Source organism: Eretmochelys imbricata, chromosome 5 (genome assembly GCF_965152235.1).
Source record: "Eretmochelys imbricata isolate rEreImb1 chromosome 5, rEreImb1.hap1, whole genome shotgun sequence".
NCBI lineage: Eukaryota > Metazoa > Chordata > Testudines > Cheloniidae > Eretmochelys > Eretmochelys imbricata.
Genome location: NC_135576.1, coordinates 111,686,218 through 111,703,481, shown reverse-complemented (window position 1 = coordinate 111,703,481; position 17,264 = coordinate 111,686,218). Strand labels below are relative to the sequence as shown.

At 45.1% G+C, this 17,264-nt stretch overlaps 1 protein-coding gene and 1 long non-coding RNA gene across 2 annotated transcripts; both read left to right on the top strand.

Annotated features, from left to right (window-relative positions):
• The first annotated feature begins 70 nt into the window (after window positions 1-70).
• On the top strand, window positions 71-3,700 carry LOC144265255 (uncharacterized). The gene is made up of 3 exons (XR_013346214.1): window positions 71-173; window positions 1,401-1,691; window positions 2,901-3,700. It is a non-coding gene; the product is annotated as an uncharacterized LOC144265255 (long non-coding RNA).
• Window positions 3,701-8,687: 4,987 nt separating this feature from the next.
• Window positions 8,688-16,611, top strand: RPS6 (ribosomal protein S6). Its single transcript, XM_077817699.1, has 6 exons — window positions 8,688-8,816; window positions 9,790-9,921; window positions 12,932-13,142; window positions 13,952-14,098; window positions 15,402-15,559; window positions 16,470-16,611. The coding sequence occupies exons 1-6, from the start codon at window positions 8,811-8,813 to the stop codon at window positions 16,563-16,565; spliced, it is 750 nt and encodes a 249-aa protein (XP_077673825.1). The 5' UTR covers window positions 8,688-8,810; the 3' UTR covers window positions 16,566-16,611.
• Window positions 16,612-17,264: the final 653 nt, after the last annotated feature.

Sequence of the window (17,264 nt, the reverse complement as noted above, 5' to 3'; positions counted from 1 at the left end):
AGCTGCTGCCCTGTATTTACCACGCACGACACAGGGAGTCGGATCCTCCTCCAATTGAAGTCCGCGCAAGCTCCTGTTGATTGACTTCTGTCGTTCAGGACCGGGCTGGAGGAGCACAGAAGAGACGAGGGTGTACGGAATAATTCTGCACCGGTCCCCAGCGGAGCCACCAGGTGGGACTTAATAAATCTTAATTTCTGTCTCTGGGATTCCAGGCTGTCCCCACTCCGAAACCCACACAGATGTGGGCGGAAACATTTAAGACACAAAGTGAACAAACAGGGAAATAAAGGATAATGCAGACATTTTTTCAACGCAACATCCGCTGCATCTGAGCACCAGCACAAGTAAAACAGACTGATTTTGAAACACTTAAATTAATGAACTGCAGTAATCTTTCCTAGAACAGCTTCTGGATTGAGCTCCCCCTCTCTCCCCCCCGTTCTCGTGAAAATCCATAGTCTGGCAGTTTTGCAGACTAAAGCTCTCTGTTTACACACAGAAAAAGAGAAAGGAGCAGAGACAGCTTCCCCACACTGCCCAACCCGTGTCCCTTAGCCTGTTTCAAAGGGATAACCTCTAAGGGTATGTCTACATTCCAATGTAAACCTGGGCTCAGATTCAGGCTCAAGCGCAACCTCTCTCCCCTGCAGTCTATACAAAAATCTATCTGATTCAGACCAGTAAGCCTTCTGAACCCAGACCCTAGGACCCTGCAAGGTGGGTGCTTCTGAGCCTGAGTCACACTTAGGGTGACCAGATGTCCAAATTTTATAGGCACAGTCCCGATTTTTGGGTCTTTTTCTTATATGGGCTCCTATTACCCCCCACCCCGTCCTGATTTTTCACATTTGCTGTCTGGTCACCCTAGTCACACTGGGGCTTGGGTCCACAATGCATCATTTTGCACCATGAACAGAGCTTGGGACCAGATCCCCCAGTCTCACATCCTGAGAGGCTGCAAACACTATCCCACAATGCCACAGGCCAGCCTTCTTATCCTTTCTATCCCAAGATTAGCCAATTGACTCCCAGGAAACAGAAGCATCCCCCTGGTGCATGTACAGCTGCTTGGCATTTAACGTTTCCATTTTATTCTGACTGCTGAGTTGCTAACAGCGGGAACTGTCTCCTGAGTTAGCTATGGCCACCAGCAAGAAGTCTGTTGCCAAGCACACTGCTACCTGGTCACAGGACCATGGTCAAATTCTGGTAAATCTGTGGTGTGAGGAGAAGAAGACATTCGGTTTCAATAAGAATACCAGAAATGACCATGCGTACTAAGAAATACCAGACAGATCAGTGCAGGGAGTGGATTAAGTGGTTCAAGAGCAACTACCAAGAAAGCCAGGGATGAGGACTGCACCTCTGGGAACTCCCTATCATCCTGTCTCTTTTAGGAGAAGTTTGTTCAGATGCATTGAGCACTGAGCTCCACAGCGGTTCACAATAACCTGGTCAGCAATGGCAACCTTCTGACCTCTGAATCTTGTACACCACCAGAAGGGAGCCAGCAGCTGCCAGATCAGTCTAGTGAAGTGACTCTGGTGCTCACACCAGTCCCCAAGGAGACTTTGCTGCCAGAGCAGCTGCAGCATGTCCACACTCAGAGGAGCTGTTCGATGATCCCCTGGAGGAGCAGCCCGCTGTGGAAGTAGAAGCAGAAGAGGCAAAAATAATTCCAGTGCCTGGTAAATATTTTGACTCCATGTTTGTTGTTATTAATACACAAATGGGAGAGATTTGTGATTTATGAGCCAACACAATTTTTATTACAAACCATGGGTAGGAGTGTGTATCCACTAATGGCGGAATGCACGCCTTAGCATTTTGGCATCTGCTCCCTCTATTCACATGGCATTAAAATGGAGACTGAGAAGTGCAAACAACAGTTAAGCGGTTAACATTAAATTTTTACTAGATACTTGTATGTTCTTACAAAGATATGCTGGAGTGTTAAAAGTAAGAACCTTATATTGCCTTTCCTTTTTGTATGCTGTGCAGTACAAATTGGCCACGCCACAACGTAACAGGCTACCTGTAATCTGTACGGGAAGGAGGCAGAAGTGTAGTTCATGGGTGATTAAATCCATGTCTAATACGGCTGGAAGGTTGGATGTAGTCCAGAAAAGTTTTGAGGGAGAGGAGGTGGCTGTGCAGTTCTTTGAGAGTCCGTATTATTGTGTGTGTTGACATGTAGTCCATGAGCAGATGTAGTCACAATAGACTGTATCATAAACCGTAGGGATGCAGTAATCCATGTGGATGCTAACACAGCATCCTGTTCATTCCCCCATGAATCTTGGGTGCTGATAGCTACAAACTTTACCTGTAGGAGGAACTCCAGATAGGTAGTCACATTTTGGGGAAAGGCATATTTTCCAGACCCTCCTCTATAGGGCACCAGCCCACTCCACTTGTTAACATGTTGCTCGCTCACCGTAAGCTTGAAAACCTCTGTGGAATACATGGCTGGCTTGCCACTGGTAGCATGGAATAGAATGGCCCTTTGCCATTCAGAGAACTCCAGGATTCTTATGTCCTCCAGAATATGGAATGCCTGAAAGGACTGAGAAACTTTAGCTAGTAAACCATGACACACACACCCCCGCCCCCAGGGTATCATGGTCTGCACTTTACAAATGCTACACTTTTAAAATTTCACCTTACCGTTGTGTGTACATTCTTTGCACTCTGCTTAACTCAGTTATGTCCATGGAGTTTCTGGGAATCAAATCGCTTCTCTAAGGATATAATGAAGCTGAGTTTTACAAAGCATCAATTTTTGGCCTTGAGATTCCACAGGCACTTTTCTCTGAGGATACAGTGAACCTTTTTTGAAGTACTGCTACAATAATGTGCTGTTTGATGGTGGCTTTCACTTCCTTCCACCTGTGCAGGCCCTTCCACCTCTGCAGCTTAACCACATTCCAACAGAAGCCTGAGATTTCTAACAGTCAAAGAGAAAGCATTTCTGCGATGAACTTAAGGTGGACATCCTGGACAGGGCCAACAAGCAGGTACGGTACCAAAGGGAAAAGAATTCATGGCAAGTTGAAAGGCACAGACAGGCTACAGAGTGCAAGGAGAGAATTGAAGCAGGTCAGTTGAGAGTTGCAGCACAGTTTCGGGAGCAGGAACATTGCTTGAGGGAGGAAGACAGAGCATGGCGGAAAGACCTGTTTGAGAGGCTCTAAGGGCTAATGGCCACAAGAGTTCAGGCTTCTGCTCCACCTGTACCACATCCTGAGCCCTCTCCATGGTACCATGTCATGCAGACTAGGAACACATTGGACAATACAAAAGTTGGGTGGCCCATGCAACCAAGACTGAACACTAGTAGCTGGACAGGTCAAATACACCCCCAGCAGTCCTCCACCCCCAGGCATCGTCACCAAGTTTACACTAAATGTGCTAGAAAGGGAGGCCCAGGGACATGCAAAAGTAGGGAATTTATTTGTTTGCACTGGCTTCACTGTTGAAAGTTTGTGTTATGCACTTTATTTTATTATGGATTTTGGTGTTGGTTTATTACTGGTGTTTTGGTGTTCTAATGGCAGCTGGCCTGGCTGACAATGCTTTAATATTGTTTGGTAGGTTTTTTTGTAATAGACATGTTCACAAATAAAGGCTTTTATTTTATTATAAAAGTTTATTGCCATCATTCCATCACATCATATAGTATGTATTTCAAAGAATGAAGACATGATAAGGCACAACTAGGAAGTTTTATCCAAATACAAGTTCTTCATACATCAATTCAGATCAGTCCATAATGAAAATCCACATTTCAAGTCACACAAATCACTGTCTCCACCCCACTGGATAAGCAGTTATCTCATCCACAATTAACCATTTGTGACAATCACACACACTACATTTGTAGCATTACTTCATTTATTATAAAAATTACTGTACAAATACACCCATAAAACGTACCATCCTCTACTGGTCCAGGCAAGTCCATAACACAAGTGCTCAAAGTATCCATGATTTCTGTTGCCCATGTGTATCCTGCTCCAGCTGTGATAAGTGTACCTTCTGGCTGAGTGTACCGGTTCAGCAATCCATTACTGTCATACATCCATTCAGTGCCAAATGGCTCATCCTTAGGATTCACAAAGATTGTGAAGCACACAGGAAGCCACAATAATGCAGACTGCACTGATTACACTGGTGTACAAACAGTTCTGTAAACAGCACCAGTGAAATTTCAATTCAGTGGAAATTCACTCATTCTACACCTACTAAGGGTGTAATTAAACCTTCTTTTACAGGGCCTCTGTGAGGAGGATACAGTTTCATAAGCCTAAGCAAGGTGGTTTCCTCTAGAACAACAGTGGGGACAGTTACTCCGTTTGACAATATCATGTGGTCAGAACAGTGTCCATGAAGTTAGACTCCCAATCAGCGGAAAACCCTGGCATCATGAACTTTTTCAGTGCAGGCCATGTTGGCATCCATATATCAGACTCTGTAGTTCACAAGGGCCTGCATTACGATGTAGTACCCTCTGCGATTTATGTGCTCCTTGAGGAAGGCAAACTATTGGCACGAGTCCCATTGATGGCCCCGGCACAATCTGGATACCTCATTCTCTCAAAAGCAGCATTTACTTCAGCGATATTGTTTATATCCACCAACTTGGGGTAAGTCACATGCCTGACTGCCTCAGAAACTTCCACCACCACTGTACCCATGCTTGACTTTTCAACACCAAACTAGTTAGCAACAGACATGTAGCAGTCTCGGGTAGCCAGCTTCCAGATGGTTATAGCAACCTACTTCTAGACTGACATGGCTGCCCCTGTCTGTGTCGTTATGCTGGAGGGTTGGGGCAAGCTGCTCACAAAACTCCACAAATGTAGCTTTCTTTATGTGAAAATTCTGGAGCCACTGCTGGTCATCCCAGAGTGATGAAGTGATCCACCAGTCTGTGCTTGTGGTCCTGCTCCAAAAGTGCTGGTCTATGGAAGGGGCATCAGCGGTTATACTGAGAGTTGTGAACAGCATCAGCCAGTTCAAGTCTTCTATATCTGTATCATCCTCCTCCGACAGGTGCCTGAGGTAGGTCAGAAAATACCGCTAAAATGTCCACCAGCATCTCATGGATACTCTGCCAGTTTCCTGAAACAGGAGTGTAAGCCCAAGCAAGACAAGTCTTCAAATAGTGACTCCTTCATGTTGCTGGCTCCAGTTACCAGGAGTGTGCAGACTCAAAAGATGGCTCAGCAGGATGTGTTGGTAGGCTGCAATGACATCTTGTAAAGAGCCAGGGGATGGACAGTCAACTTTACTAAAGTGTACCACAAACAAAGGGCTAGGGCAGCTACAGGTGGGGAGGGTGCTAGGAAGCATGGGATAGGCTTGTTTGACTTGGGTCTGCATAGTGTCGTGCTGACGCGTGAGTATGGGTGTAAAACTTAAGTCCAGAAATTCTAAATCCAGGGTTAATATTCAGCGTGGATGCTCAAGCCTCAGTTTACAAACACTGAGCCTGAGGGCTCAAGTCCCACAGACCCCTGGGCTTACATTGCAGTGTAGACATACCCAAAGGGCCAGAGGGCAGTCCATGCTCCATGGCTCATTCAGTCTTTGGTGTCTCTGTTGAGCGTGCAAGCAATTAGTGCTGTTTATGGTAGTGGTTTTGTGATGTGTACAGTTGTACGCTAGGAGCTGAACAGAACCCATAAAAATCTTTCCCCATGGACCATTGAAAATTCATCAGATGCTTATAAGTTTTGGTTACTAGTGTCCTGGGCTAGACTGAAATCAGTGCTCTAGAGTGAAAGATTCCATGTCCCATTATTTTTATGAAATATTCTACAATATATTTGCTAGCACGTTAAGAAATAATATAAATTAGAACACTTGTCAAAATAAATGAACAAAACACATTGTCATGAGGCACCTTGGATGCCTTTTTTTACTGTATTTACTGGATATTTTGCAAAATTTATGAGTTTATCATAGGTGTCTCCATCATTAGTGTGAATTAGCAATGTTCTACACTAGGGGCCAGATTCTTTGCTCTGGGTGAACCATGCTTATTGCAAGGCTGGAGGACGAGGAACCAAAGAGGGCAATGGAAACTTTAAGCATTTCTTTTTCTGTTTCCATAGCTGATTCCAGAAAAGGAGACAATTTACATCTTCCTTCCTTCCTACCTTTATTTGGCTCATGCCACTATTTTGTATTCAAAATATTTGTTCACAAAACACTTGGAAAGAAAATAACCGGATCATTACTTCTGCCCTTTTCCAATATGTTGGGTGATCTCAGAGAAGAAAGCCTATCTTTTGCATATCTGCTAACATGTGAAAGCTGTAAATATGAATATTGGAGGGAAAATCAGTTGGGGCACACCTGTATTGAAATATCAAACACTCAGATATTTGAAGGTAGAGAACAAAACAAATATTGCTAAATAACTGGAACTGTCCCTCCTGAATAGGGGTAGTTGTGTGCTTTTAGGTCACTGTGACTGTTGGATATCTAGCACTAGGACATTTCACTTACAGATTGAACTGCTGTATTCCTATTGTTCCATTAGCACTGAAACTAACTCATATGAAGTATCCTTAAGAGGAATCTTTCAGGACACAGGAAAAATCAATGTGTAAACAAACAAATGAGCAATGAAAATGTTAACAGTAAATATTGTTACAAGTAGTGTACCATAAGCGAAGTGCCCACTGTAAGTACATCATATGCTAAGTTCTCTTTAAGCTGCGCAGCAGGCTATCAAGGGCTGCCCAGGCAGGGAGAGGTGCCTCTCCCTCGGCCCCAGCCTCGGAGCTGCCGCAGCTGGGAGAGAGAAGCCTCTCCCCTGGCTTCTATGGAGAGAGAGCCTACACCTCAAACCCTTCCTCCCCAGCCTCACCCCAGAGCCCTCACCCTCCCCCCCCGCACTCCAACGTTCTGCTCCAGCCCTTAGCCCCCTCCTGCACCCTGAACCCCTCACCCCCAGCTGGAGCACTCAACCCCCATACCCCAACCCTCTGCCCCAGCCCTGAACCCCCTCCCGCACACCAAACCCCTCATCCCCAGCCCCACTCCAGAGCCCACATTCCCAGCCAGAGCCCTCACCCCCCTGCATCCCAACCCTCTGCCCCAGCACTGAGCCCCCTCCCACACACCAAACCCCTCAGCCCCACTCTTGCCACACATCACCTCCACATTGGTGCACATAAAATTCATTCCGCACATGGATGTAAAAAATTAGAGGGAACACATATACTGGTCTTAAATCAACATAATCCTGTTTTTACCTTCATTTTGTATCTGTTTCCCTGCTGACACCAACACTTAGCCACGGCCTGTCTTTCTTAAATCTTTCTGAAACTCTCACTCATCAGACTGCACCACACAGCTCTGAATCTCTCCAGTCCCAGCTGTCAGGCATCCTCTCCACCCATTCCAGGCTCACAGGCTGCTGCTCTACTATTTCTGGATCCACCATCTGGTTTTTGGCAGCTGCAACAGACTGCATTTCCTAGTCCCGTTATGGCTGATCTCTTGGACTCCTACATCTAGTCTTTCAGACCCCAACAGAACCACATTCCCTAGCATCCAGATGTGACGGTTCATAAAGTTAACAGACAGAAAATTGAACAAGGACAGCCACTAGCTCAAGCCAACAGTATGATAACCATTCAGTTTGAAGTTAGGTGAACATTTTAACCCCTTCCATGTTTTCATTTATTCCTAATAATGGGCAATACTCTCCCCTCTGCCTCCACAAAAGGAAGATATCCAACCTGTTGGAAACCAGCCTGTGTTGTACAGTTGGGGAACAGTGGGTCCCCAGCACCTTTCCCTGGCACACTGAGGAAACTCCTCCGCTGCCTGCAGGTTATTGAGAGCAAATCAGAAGAAGGCGGCGTCAGAAATAATCTGTTCTCTACAACACATCCCCTTCAGACCCGGTGGATAGTTGAGCATGAACACGCGTGGACTCCCAGGGGCACTGGTCACCGGCGGCCAGGGGGAGAGCCCGGGCCCTTTGCCGTGACTTTTGAATTCCGACCTACGTTTGGTGACTGGGGCTCTGAAATAAGGACCCGTCTCGGGCCCAACGTTTATTACACACAGAGGCTCTGTGGATCTTGGGAGAGACACTGGATAACGGGGCGACCCGGGCAGAGGGAGGGGCAAGGAGCAGGACATGTCCCAGTAGAACAAAGAAGCGGGAAATTCCACAAACCGCATCTCACGGAGTTTCGTGACCCTGGCCGAGAGGAAAGCACGACCCATTGTTGAAGCGTTTGGCACCGGTGAGACACACACCTGGGCTGGCGTTACCACTCACCGAGACACCTGTGGGGCCGCCTGGCGGGAACCAGGCCTGCCTGCCTGCCGTGGGGAACTGGCGAGGGGGCTGTAGCCTCTCACCGTAAGCGAAGCACCCCCTGCACCGGCTCCGAGTTAACTCTGCCTTGGGAGGGGGTGACGCCATTTATCATGGCAACAACCAGCTCCCTCTGGGGGCAATGACGGTACCTGCTAACCATAGAGCACGCAGCGTACACCACCACAGGGGACAGAGCGGCCACGAGCATCCCTCCCCTTCCCTTCCCTTCCGGTGCGGGAAACACGCCCTCCGCGGAAATCACTTTTGCGATTGGCTAATCTCGGTCACGTGGCACTTGTGTCAGGCATCTGTTCAGGATCGCGCTCCCTGTCTCGCGAGACCCCGCCGTGTGTCGCTCGGCTCTCTCGCGAGATCTCAGCGCGCCTATGTGTGTCTGGGTGAGCGGAAGTAGGGCCTCTTTTGCCGTGGCGGAGCCGAGGGGAGCGGCTCGGCGAGGATGAAGGTGAGGCGAGCGGCCGGGCAGGCGCCTCCATCTCGGCTGGCGATGGCCCCGGCGCTTGGGAGCGGGACTGCGTGCGGGAGGCGATGCCGCCGGGGCTGGGGAGTGCGGCCGCGGGGCGGATGGGGACGGATTGCTCGCAGCGTCGGGGCGGGCAGGGAACATGGCGGCGCTCCCACCCCGCCCCCCCGCCAGTATCCCTATGCGCGCCGAGCTCCCCCTGTCCCGGCGGGGCGAAGCACATCCCCTGGGGCCGTTTGAAGGGCGCTCCCTGGGGCAGCCCCCCGGTGCGGGTCGTCGGGCTGGTCCCGTCCTTACTGCGCCTCAGCGGCCCCCCACAAGGGCGAGGTGACCGGGGGGGTCGCTCTGCGGGGCCTCTGTAGCCTCAGCTCGGGGTCGCTTCGGGCGTTTGGCAGTGCACGAGGCCCTGTCGAGCGTGCCTTGAGTGCCGGGGAGGGGGGTGTCATAGAATCATAGATTGTCAGGGTTGGAAGGGACCTCAGGAGGTCATCGAGTCCGACCCCCTGCTCAAAGCAGGGCCAATCCCCAATTTTTGCCCCAGATTCCTAAATGGTCCCCTCAAAGATTGAACTCACAACTGTGGGTTTAGCAGGCCAATGCTCAAACCACTGAGCTATCCCTGACCCCAGAGCCTGCTGCCTTGGTTCTGCCCCGAGGAGCTTGCAGCATTTGAGCACATAGCTTTCAGGATGTTAAGGTTTAACTCTGAAGCAGTTTGCTAACCAGCTAAAGGAGTGGACTGACTGAGGAACAGAAGTCAGTAAGTCTCTGAAGATTGAGGAGTGGGTGTGATTTTAACTATGTTTTAAACTAAGAATATTGAAACAAGCCACAAGGAATGTTGCAGTATCAATGGAAATAGTAAGTTGGTTTTTGGGGGGCGGGAAGTAATATGAGCCTCATGGGATGAGAGTTTAGCTCTAGAAAATATGTGGGTTTATTTTGTTGTTCCTAGCTCAACATCTCTTTCCCAGCCACTGGCTGCCAGAAGCTCATTGAGGTGGATGATGAGCGCAAATTGCGTACCTTCTATGAGAAGCGGATGGCCACGGAAGTTGCTGCTGATTCTCTTGGTGAAGAATGGAAGGTAAGAATTGGGCTAATCTACTGAAAGCTTATTTTTGGCATATTAGAGGCAAAGTGAGGCATAAGAAATAAAACTGAGTAAATATTCAGTGTCTCACACTACTTGCATAGAGAGCATGGGGTAGGTAGAACCTGGTGTAACGATGCCTTGAAAACAAGTGTCTTAAAGTTATATTTAGTTTGAGTGACAATTTTTGTTTTTTGTAGTGAAGTTGTGTTTAGAGTATCTGTTTCACTGCTCTCTTCAGCAGCCTATTTGCTGTTCTTGGTCTTGCTCTCCTATAGTTTGGCTGTTGGAATGGAGGAATGAGGAAAACAGGCATTGCTAAGGAACATAATTAATGCTCTTTGCAGATCTGAAGTGTCTTGCTGTGCAATGAAACTGTAAAACATTAAGAAAAATGCTTTCCATTAAAAGTAAACCACTAAATCAGTATTTGGAGGATAGAATTTATACCCTAAATTGAGCTGTAGGAAAGGGCACTCTTCTAATTTAAGAATGGTATCATTAAGGTTGATTGCACATACTCAGTTGCCCCCCTCCCCAAAAAAAAGTGTGGGCAGCAATTCACTGTTAACACTGTCTACGCAACTTAAAGGACACACATTTCTAAAACTAAGGTTTTAGGTTTAATATCAAAGCTTTCATCTGCTTGCTAAAGAGGGTGTTTTTAGAACAGTTTTTCCTGGTTTAAAGACAGGGACAGATGTGAAACATCAGGGCTCTGTGCCTAGCTCTGCCACAGGCTGACCAACCTTGTGCAAGTCATTTCATCTCTTTACCTCAGTTCCCCATCTGTAAAACTGATAATTTTTCTGCCTTTGGCTTATCTTGTCCCATTAGAGTGTAAGCTCTCTAGGACTGAGGGTCTCCCACTATGTATATGAAGCCTAGCACAATGAGGTACTAATCACCCTTGGCCTCCAAGATGCTGCTGTAACACAAATGGCTAACAGGGAAAAGATTATGGAGAAAGTAAATGTCAAGCCCACAAAGTAACTAGAAAAATGAACCACGTTTTCTGTAATTGCTTTAAGTAATGGTAATCAACCTGGGGTCTGACTGTCTAAGTGGTCCATGAAAGGCTATCATTACCATAGAACAGTGGTTTTCAATGTGTGGTTAGTCCATAGACCCCAGGGAGTCTGAAGACTGAGATTTCCAGAGGGGGGGCGTCCACCCCTTCATTTGGAATTTAAGGGTCTGCAACTGAAAAGTTGAAAACCACTGCTTTAAGTTATAGCAGTCTTAGGTGGTATAAAGTTTCAGAATACTGACTTAATTGCTTGAGCCAGTTGTGTCAAATCTATATTTTCCTGGCATAGACATACTAAAGTGTCATTCTGTAAACCGAGCATTGTGTTAAACTGTACCATGAAGATTGAACAAAAGTTTTTGGGATTTCAGACCGTATTGTTTAGACCTTTGATTAACAAGTGTCAAACTGTGAAATCCGCCAGGAAATGAGGGGTCCACAGAGATAAGGACAGAGCTTTGTCACAATACGTACAGACATGAGTCAGTCTTGAGATTCAGATTCATAGCAGAGATGATGAGCTTTGTAGATGCAAAGAGTTTTTTCAGAAGTAGTTCATAGGTTATACTCCAATGTTTATAATCAGCGTGGTCCAGTCAGAACTGGGATCTCAGTCCTTATGGCTTAGGCTTCCCCTGCATAAAACCTCAAGCAGATCTGAGATGACAGGATCAGGGCCCAAGGGTCTTTTATACAGTTTTCTAGCAGCCACTTGACCATACAGTCCTGGGTGAACAATAGGCTTTTGATGTAACCTTCTGTTTCCTAAACCTCACTGGTAATTAACTATATGTATCAACATAAACTACTTAATGGATAAATTACCTTATCACAAACTTTAAAGAGACACATAGACAATGACATTATTGCACCCAAGATTAATCTAAATGTTAATATTCCCTTTTGATCTCTGAATTAATAGCTATAGTGATAGGGGCCTGGGGCACGTGACTTATAAGGAGAGGCTGAGGGAACAGGGCTTATTTAGTCTGCAGAAGAGAGGAGTGGGGGGTGGAATTTGATAGCTGCTTTCAACTACCTGAAGTGGGGGGGGGGGTGGTGTCCAAAGAGGGTGGAGCTAGGCTGTTCTCAGTGGTGGCAGATGGCAGAACAAGGAGCAATGGTCTAAAGTTGCAGTGGGGGAGGTCTAGGTTGGATAATGTGAAATAGTGCCTCCTTAGGAGGGTGGTGAAGCACTGGAATGGGTTACCTATGGAGGTGGTGGAATCGCCTTCCTTAGAGGTTTTTAAGGCCTGGCTCGACAAAGCCCTGGCTGGGATGATTTAGTTGGGGTTGGTCCTGCTTTGAGTGGGGGTTGGACTAGATGACCTCCTGAGGTCCCTTCCAACCCTGATATTCTATGATTCTAAATGTACTTTCAAACTGCACTAAACAAAATTCAACTTAGTATGACTTTGGCTAAAATTTGCATGTAAACTAGACTTGTGCTCTCCATTGATATGGGGCTAAAATGATGCTAGGGTATTTTTAAAGCTTCCCCCCACACACACAAATTTGTTCTACAAATCCTACTAAATTGATAGGACCCATTGCTGTTTTGCCTATGGTTAGTGTGTTACTGTCGTTCAACAGTCTTAGCTGCAGTGTACTCAGAATACCTATTCCATAGCTCCTAAAGGCGATGCACTAGAAGAGACTTTGAAAGGCCACTAATTCAATGTGAGAGACCAGCAAGACTCTTTGAATAGTTTCTGCGGTTATGTTTGTGTCTGGCACTGAAACTGTACAGTACTTTGAATTAGATTTGTTGAAAGCAAGTCTATGCGGCATGCTGCATGTAAATTGTCTGGAACACTTGTGGATGGAGGCTGTTTTACAAGGAGGCATAGGTACAAAGAACACAACTATGGAATTTATAAAAGACGGGTGTGCTGACTTTTCTTGTTTGATGGAAACAAATCCTTTTAAGGACAATTAAAGGAATATGATATGCTGAGATGTCCATCTTAACAGGGATATGTTGTCCGCATCAGTGGTGGCAATGATAAACAAGGCTTCCCCATGAAACAAGGTGTTCTGACCCATGGACGTGTCCGCCTGCTGCTCAGTAAGGGCCACTCCTGCTATCGCCCCAGAAGAACTGGAGAAAGAAAACGCAAATCTGTCCGGGGTTGCATTGTTGATGCCAACTTAAGCGTCCTGAATTTGGTCATCGTAAAGAAAGGTGAGAATCTATCTTGAAAGAGCTTGAAACACTGGTGGACTCCTAAGAATTCTACTCGTCAGATCTGAAATAATTATTTTTATACCTAAGATCACACAGCAAATTAGACTCTTGTCATTTTGTATTTGATGTGAAAGAAAGTAAGCTGTACTGTACATGGCTTAATATATAGGTGGGAGGGGTCCATTTAACCAACACAGTAGTTCAGTATGCATTTGGTGATTAACAGTCCATTTCTAAACTGAAATGTTTTTATTGCTACCAAGGATGATAGGGTGAAGTAATCTTGTAAAACTTTATCACGATAATTGATAGCAAAGCTTGGGGGTCAACTTGAGACAAAGGCTAGTAGGCTGAAATGTTGCCCTCTTTAATATCAATGTGAACTTTTTTAAATATGTTACTACTGTCAGGCTCAAACAAATGTGTGTTAGAATTTTGGCAAGTACACACAGTCTTAGGCTTTGTCTGCACTGGCACGTTTAACTTTTGTTGCTCAGGGGTGTGAAAACACACCCCTGAGTGACAAGTTTTAATGATGAGAAAAGCATTGGTGTGGACAGTGCTTTGTCAGCAGGAGCCATGCTCCCCAGGGATAAGCTACCACCCCTTGCTGGAGGTAGTTTTATTTTGGTGCTGGGAGAGCTCTCTCCTGGCAAGAAAGAATGGCTACACAGCTCACCTTACAACAGTGTAGGTGCAGTAGCACAGCTGCGCCATTGTAAGATGCAGTGTAGACATAGCCTTAGTTCCAAGCAGCCCCAGCATTAAAATCTGGAAGGATAACTAATCTGACAACTTTCCCAAAGGTGAGAAGGATATTCCTGGACTGACAGATACCACTGTGCCTCGTCGACTTGGTCCCAAGAGGGCTAGCAGAATCCGCAAGCTGTTTAACCTCTCCAAAGAAGATGATGTGCGTCAGTATGTGGTGAGGAAACCCCTGAACAAGGAAGGTGAGACAGATTCTGCAACTTTGTGTGTTTGTTACTTACAACAGGCAGCCACACTTCTGCAGTGATTAGAAACCCTACTTTAAAAATCACACTATCTGAAAACATTCTACCAGCTAGATCTTGAGCTCACTGTCCATAAAAGCACTGACAAGTATCAGTAATTAGTATTGATAAGTTTTAGCTAGAGCACCCTTTCTTAGTCCCCAAAAAGTCACTGGGGAGGTCACTGTTAAAGACCTGGTGGACTCTCTAGATGCATCTGTTGGTACCACTGGTTCACAATGTAATTTTCAATCAATGAATTGAGGCTGAATCTGACATTTTAATCTTACTGTGGTTGGAAGTCCTCCCACAGAACATTTTTTAAACCCAAATAGATTCTTTGGCAATCTAAGTGCTACAAAGTCAGACCCCCCTCAAATTTAGACTTTCCAATTGCTTCAGTAGCATCTTGGGCCACAAAACTAGCTTTGCTTGGAAGCAGTGCTGCTTAAGTGATGTGCTCTTTGTAATGAGAATGTATTTGTCACCTTGAATACTTCTCCCCACAGCTTTTGCCTTTTGCATCCTGCTACTTCTGCACCATATTGAAGGTGACCTGAGAAAATAGTTCAATGTTTCATTGAACAAGTCAAAGAGACAGTCAATCTAAAGATCATTTATCTGAAATTAGCTATTCACACAGCACCTGCAGTTACGATAACCAGAATTGTTGGTTTACTTTGTATTTTACAGCACTTTGTAACCTATTTCAGTCGCACACAGGACTTTTTAAATGGAAGATGTGGCTATTCATGAAAATTGGCAGGTCTTGAGTTTGATATACTTAACAGCTTGATTTCTTTTAAGTTGACTAAACTTTAGGCCTCTCTAGATGTATATACAACAGATCAGACTGTCATGCTAAAAGAGCTTGATTAAGATGTACACTAGTTAGGGGAGGGCTTTCAAAAGCAACAAGGGATTTTGAACATAATCCTAATTGACTTTTGGGTGATTTGTGCTCAATCATTTAAATGTTTTAGAGACTTCCCCTCTAGTTAAACGGGAGGGAAGAATAGCTGTACTGTTCAGATGCTTTGTGTTTTGAAAAATCTGCTGCAAACAAATGCAACGACTATTGAAAGCATCAAAACTACTATTGACATATTAAAACGAATCAAAGACCTGAGTTTGCAAAATAAGACAAGAAAACACATTGCAGAGGAACTTGGTTCTTTGTTTGTACTATTGAACACTTCTGTTTGATTTCCATAAACACTAAATATAAGCTTTTCTACTAGTAAATTCATTTCCTTCCTAGGCAAGAAACCCAGGACCAAGGCTCCTAAGATCCAACGATTGGTGACTCCCCGAGTTCTGCAACATAAGCGCAGACGTATTGCTCTGAAGAAGCAACGAACTCAGAAGAACAAGGAGGAAGCAGCAGAATATGCTAAGCTTTTGGCCAAGAGAATGAAGGTATGTTTACTCCTTTTGAAGACAGCTATGGAGGTAGCTCTCTAGCACCACAGCAGTCAGTCTGTTACAGGACAAAATCTGACTCCTACACTGACTAGTAAAGACTTCTGTGCTGCGCCTTTCAGGAGTTCACAAGCAGATAGCAGCCTGGCTAGCTCTAATCATAGACTGGCTATTCAGCACAACTTGTTACATTGCTCAAGCTTTCTTTAACCATTTTAGGAGTAATGAGACCTCTTGTCCACATTACATGCATAAGCTGCATGTAAATGCTGTTCCAGTTAAACCATTTTCTAATGTAGTTTGACAGTTTGGATTGGATGTTCTGGTACAACAGTTTTTTAGCAATCACATTGTAGGCTGGGGACCCCATGTAAAATACTGGCCCTTGAACATAATTTTGTCTTAACTAGCAATGTTAAACTGACTTAACTGGAACAGTGTTTTAAACTCACTTCCCGAACTCTTAAGGCCCAGTACAGGTAGGGTTGGAGAGTTGAAATCAAGTACCCCACCTGTGAAAGGTAAGGATTATTGATTGAATTCCTTAGCTCCAAAGTTGACTAACTGGGATAATATACATTGAAAATACAGATCTTAGAAAAAATATCGTTCAAGTAAATCACGATGGTAGTGTGGTGTAAATTGCTGTGCTGAATAGTAGAAATAATGGAGCTGTTTCCATATAGCTGCCAAGAAAGGGGCATCTAGAATTCGGATGTGGGAGGGGAAAATACTGGGAACAAGAGTTTGAAGGTTTAAAAGGGGTTCTTGCTTTCCAGTTGGGGACAGATTGTGCTTTAGATGTCATGAGCAAGAGTGTGTGTTTCTTCATCTTTACAGAAATACATCTTATTCAATTATAACAGTATTGTGCATTACTCACTGGGTGCTGTTTTTCTTTTTAAAGGAGGCCAAGGAAAAACGCCAGGAGCAGATAGCCAAGAGAAGACGACTGTCTTCATTGAGGGCCTCTACATCTAAATCTGAGTCAAGCCAAAAGTAAAAGATGTAAATGATTAAGAAAATAAATCTTTTATGGTGAAATTGAATTTTTCAGTGTGTTTAGTAAAAATGCTTGTAGTGATGCTCTGCTCTTAGACTTACTCTATTTTGCCACTGTTAAATAGGGAAAGTAACGTAACTCCCAGCAAAAAGGTAGTTCTTTCAGAGAAGGTTCTTCATGCAGTCACATCTAGGGTAGTTAAATTAGTAATACCAATCTTTGTAAGTATTAGATTGAATAAACTCACTTTCTAGTCAATACTGCTAGCATTATTTCCTCTTTACTTCAAATGGGTTTTTACATAATTTTTCCCAAAATCTGATGTAGAAGCTTTCTATAACAATTTGCATTACAGGCTTATTTCTCTCTATCCATGGTCTCTTCTCCTACTTAGCGAAAAGGCAAAATAAATATGCACACAAGCATCTTCTCAAAGGACAGATTTAGGCCAGATGGTTTGACCTGTTTAACATAGGCAGTAGAGGAGTGGTTTTCAACCTGTGAGCCACTTGCTGCCCAGTCAGAGCACAGCTATGGCCCCTGTGATATTCTCAGGGCCATAACTAGGAAGGGGCACCTGCCCTAGGTAGTCAGCAGGAGGGTACAAAAATGGAGTGGTTCAGGATCAGGCCTAGAAACATTGGCAGGAGGCCAGGGTGCTTAGTGCTGTGCCCACCCCCCCAAGCAGGTCCAGTGACC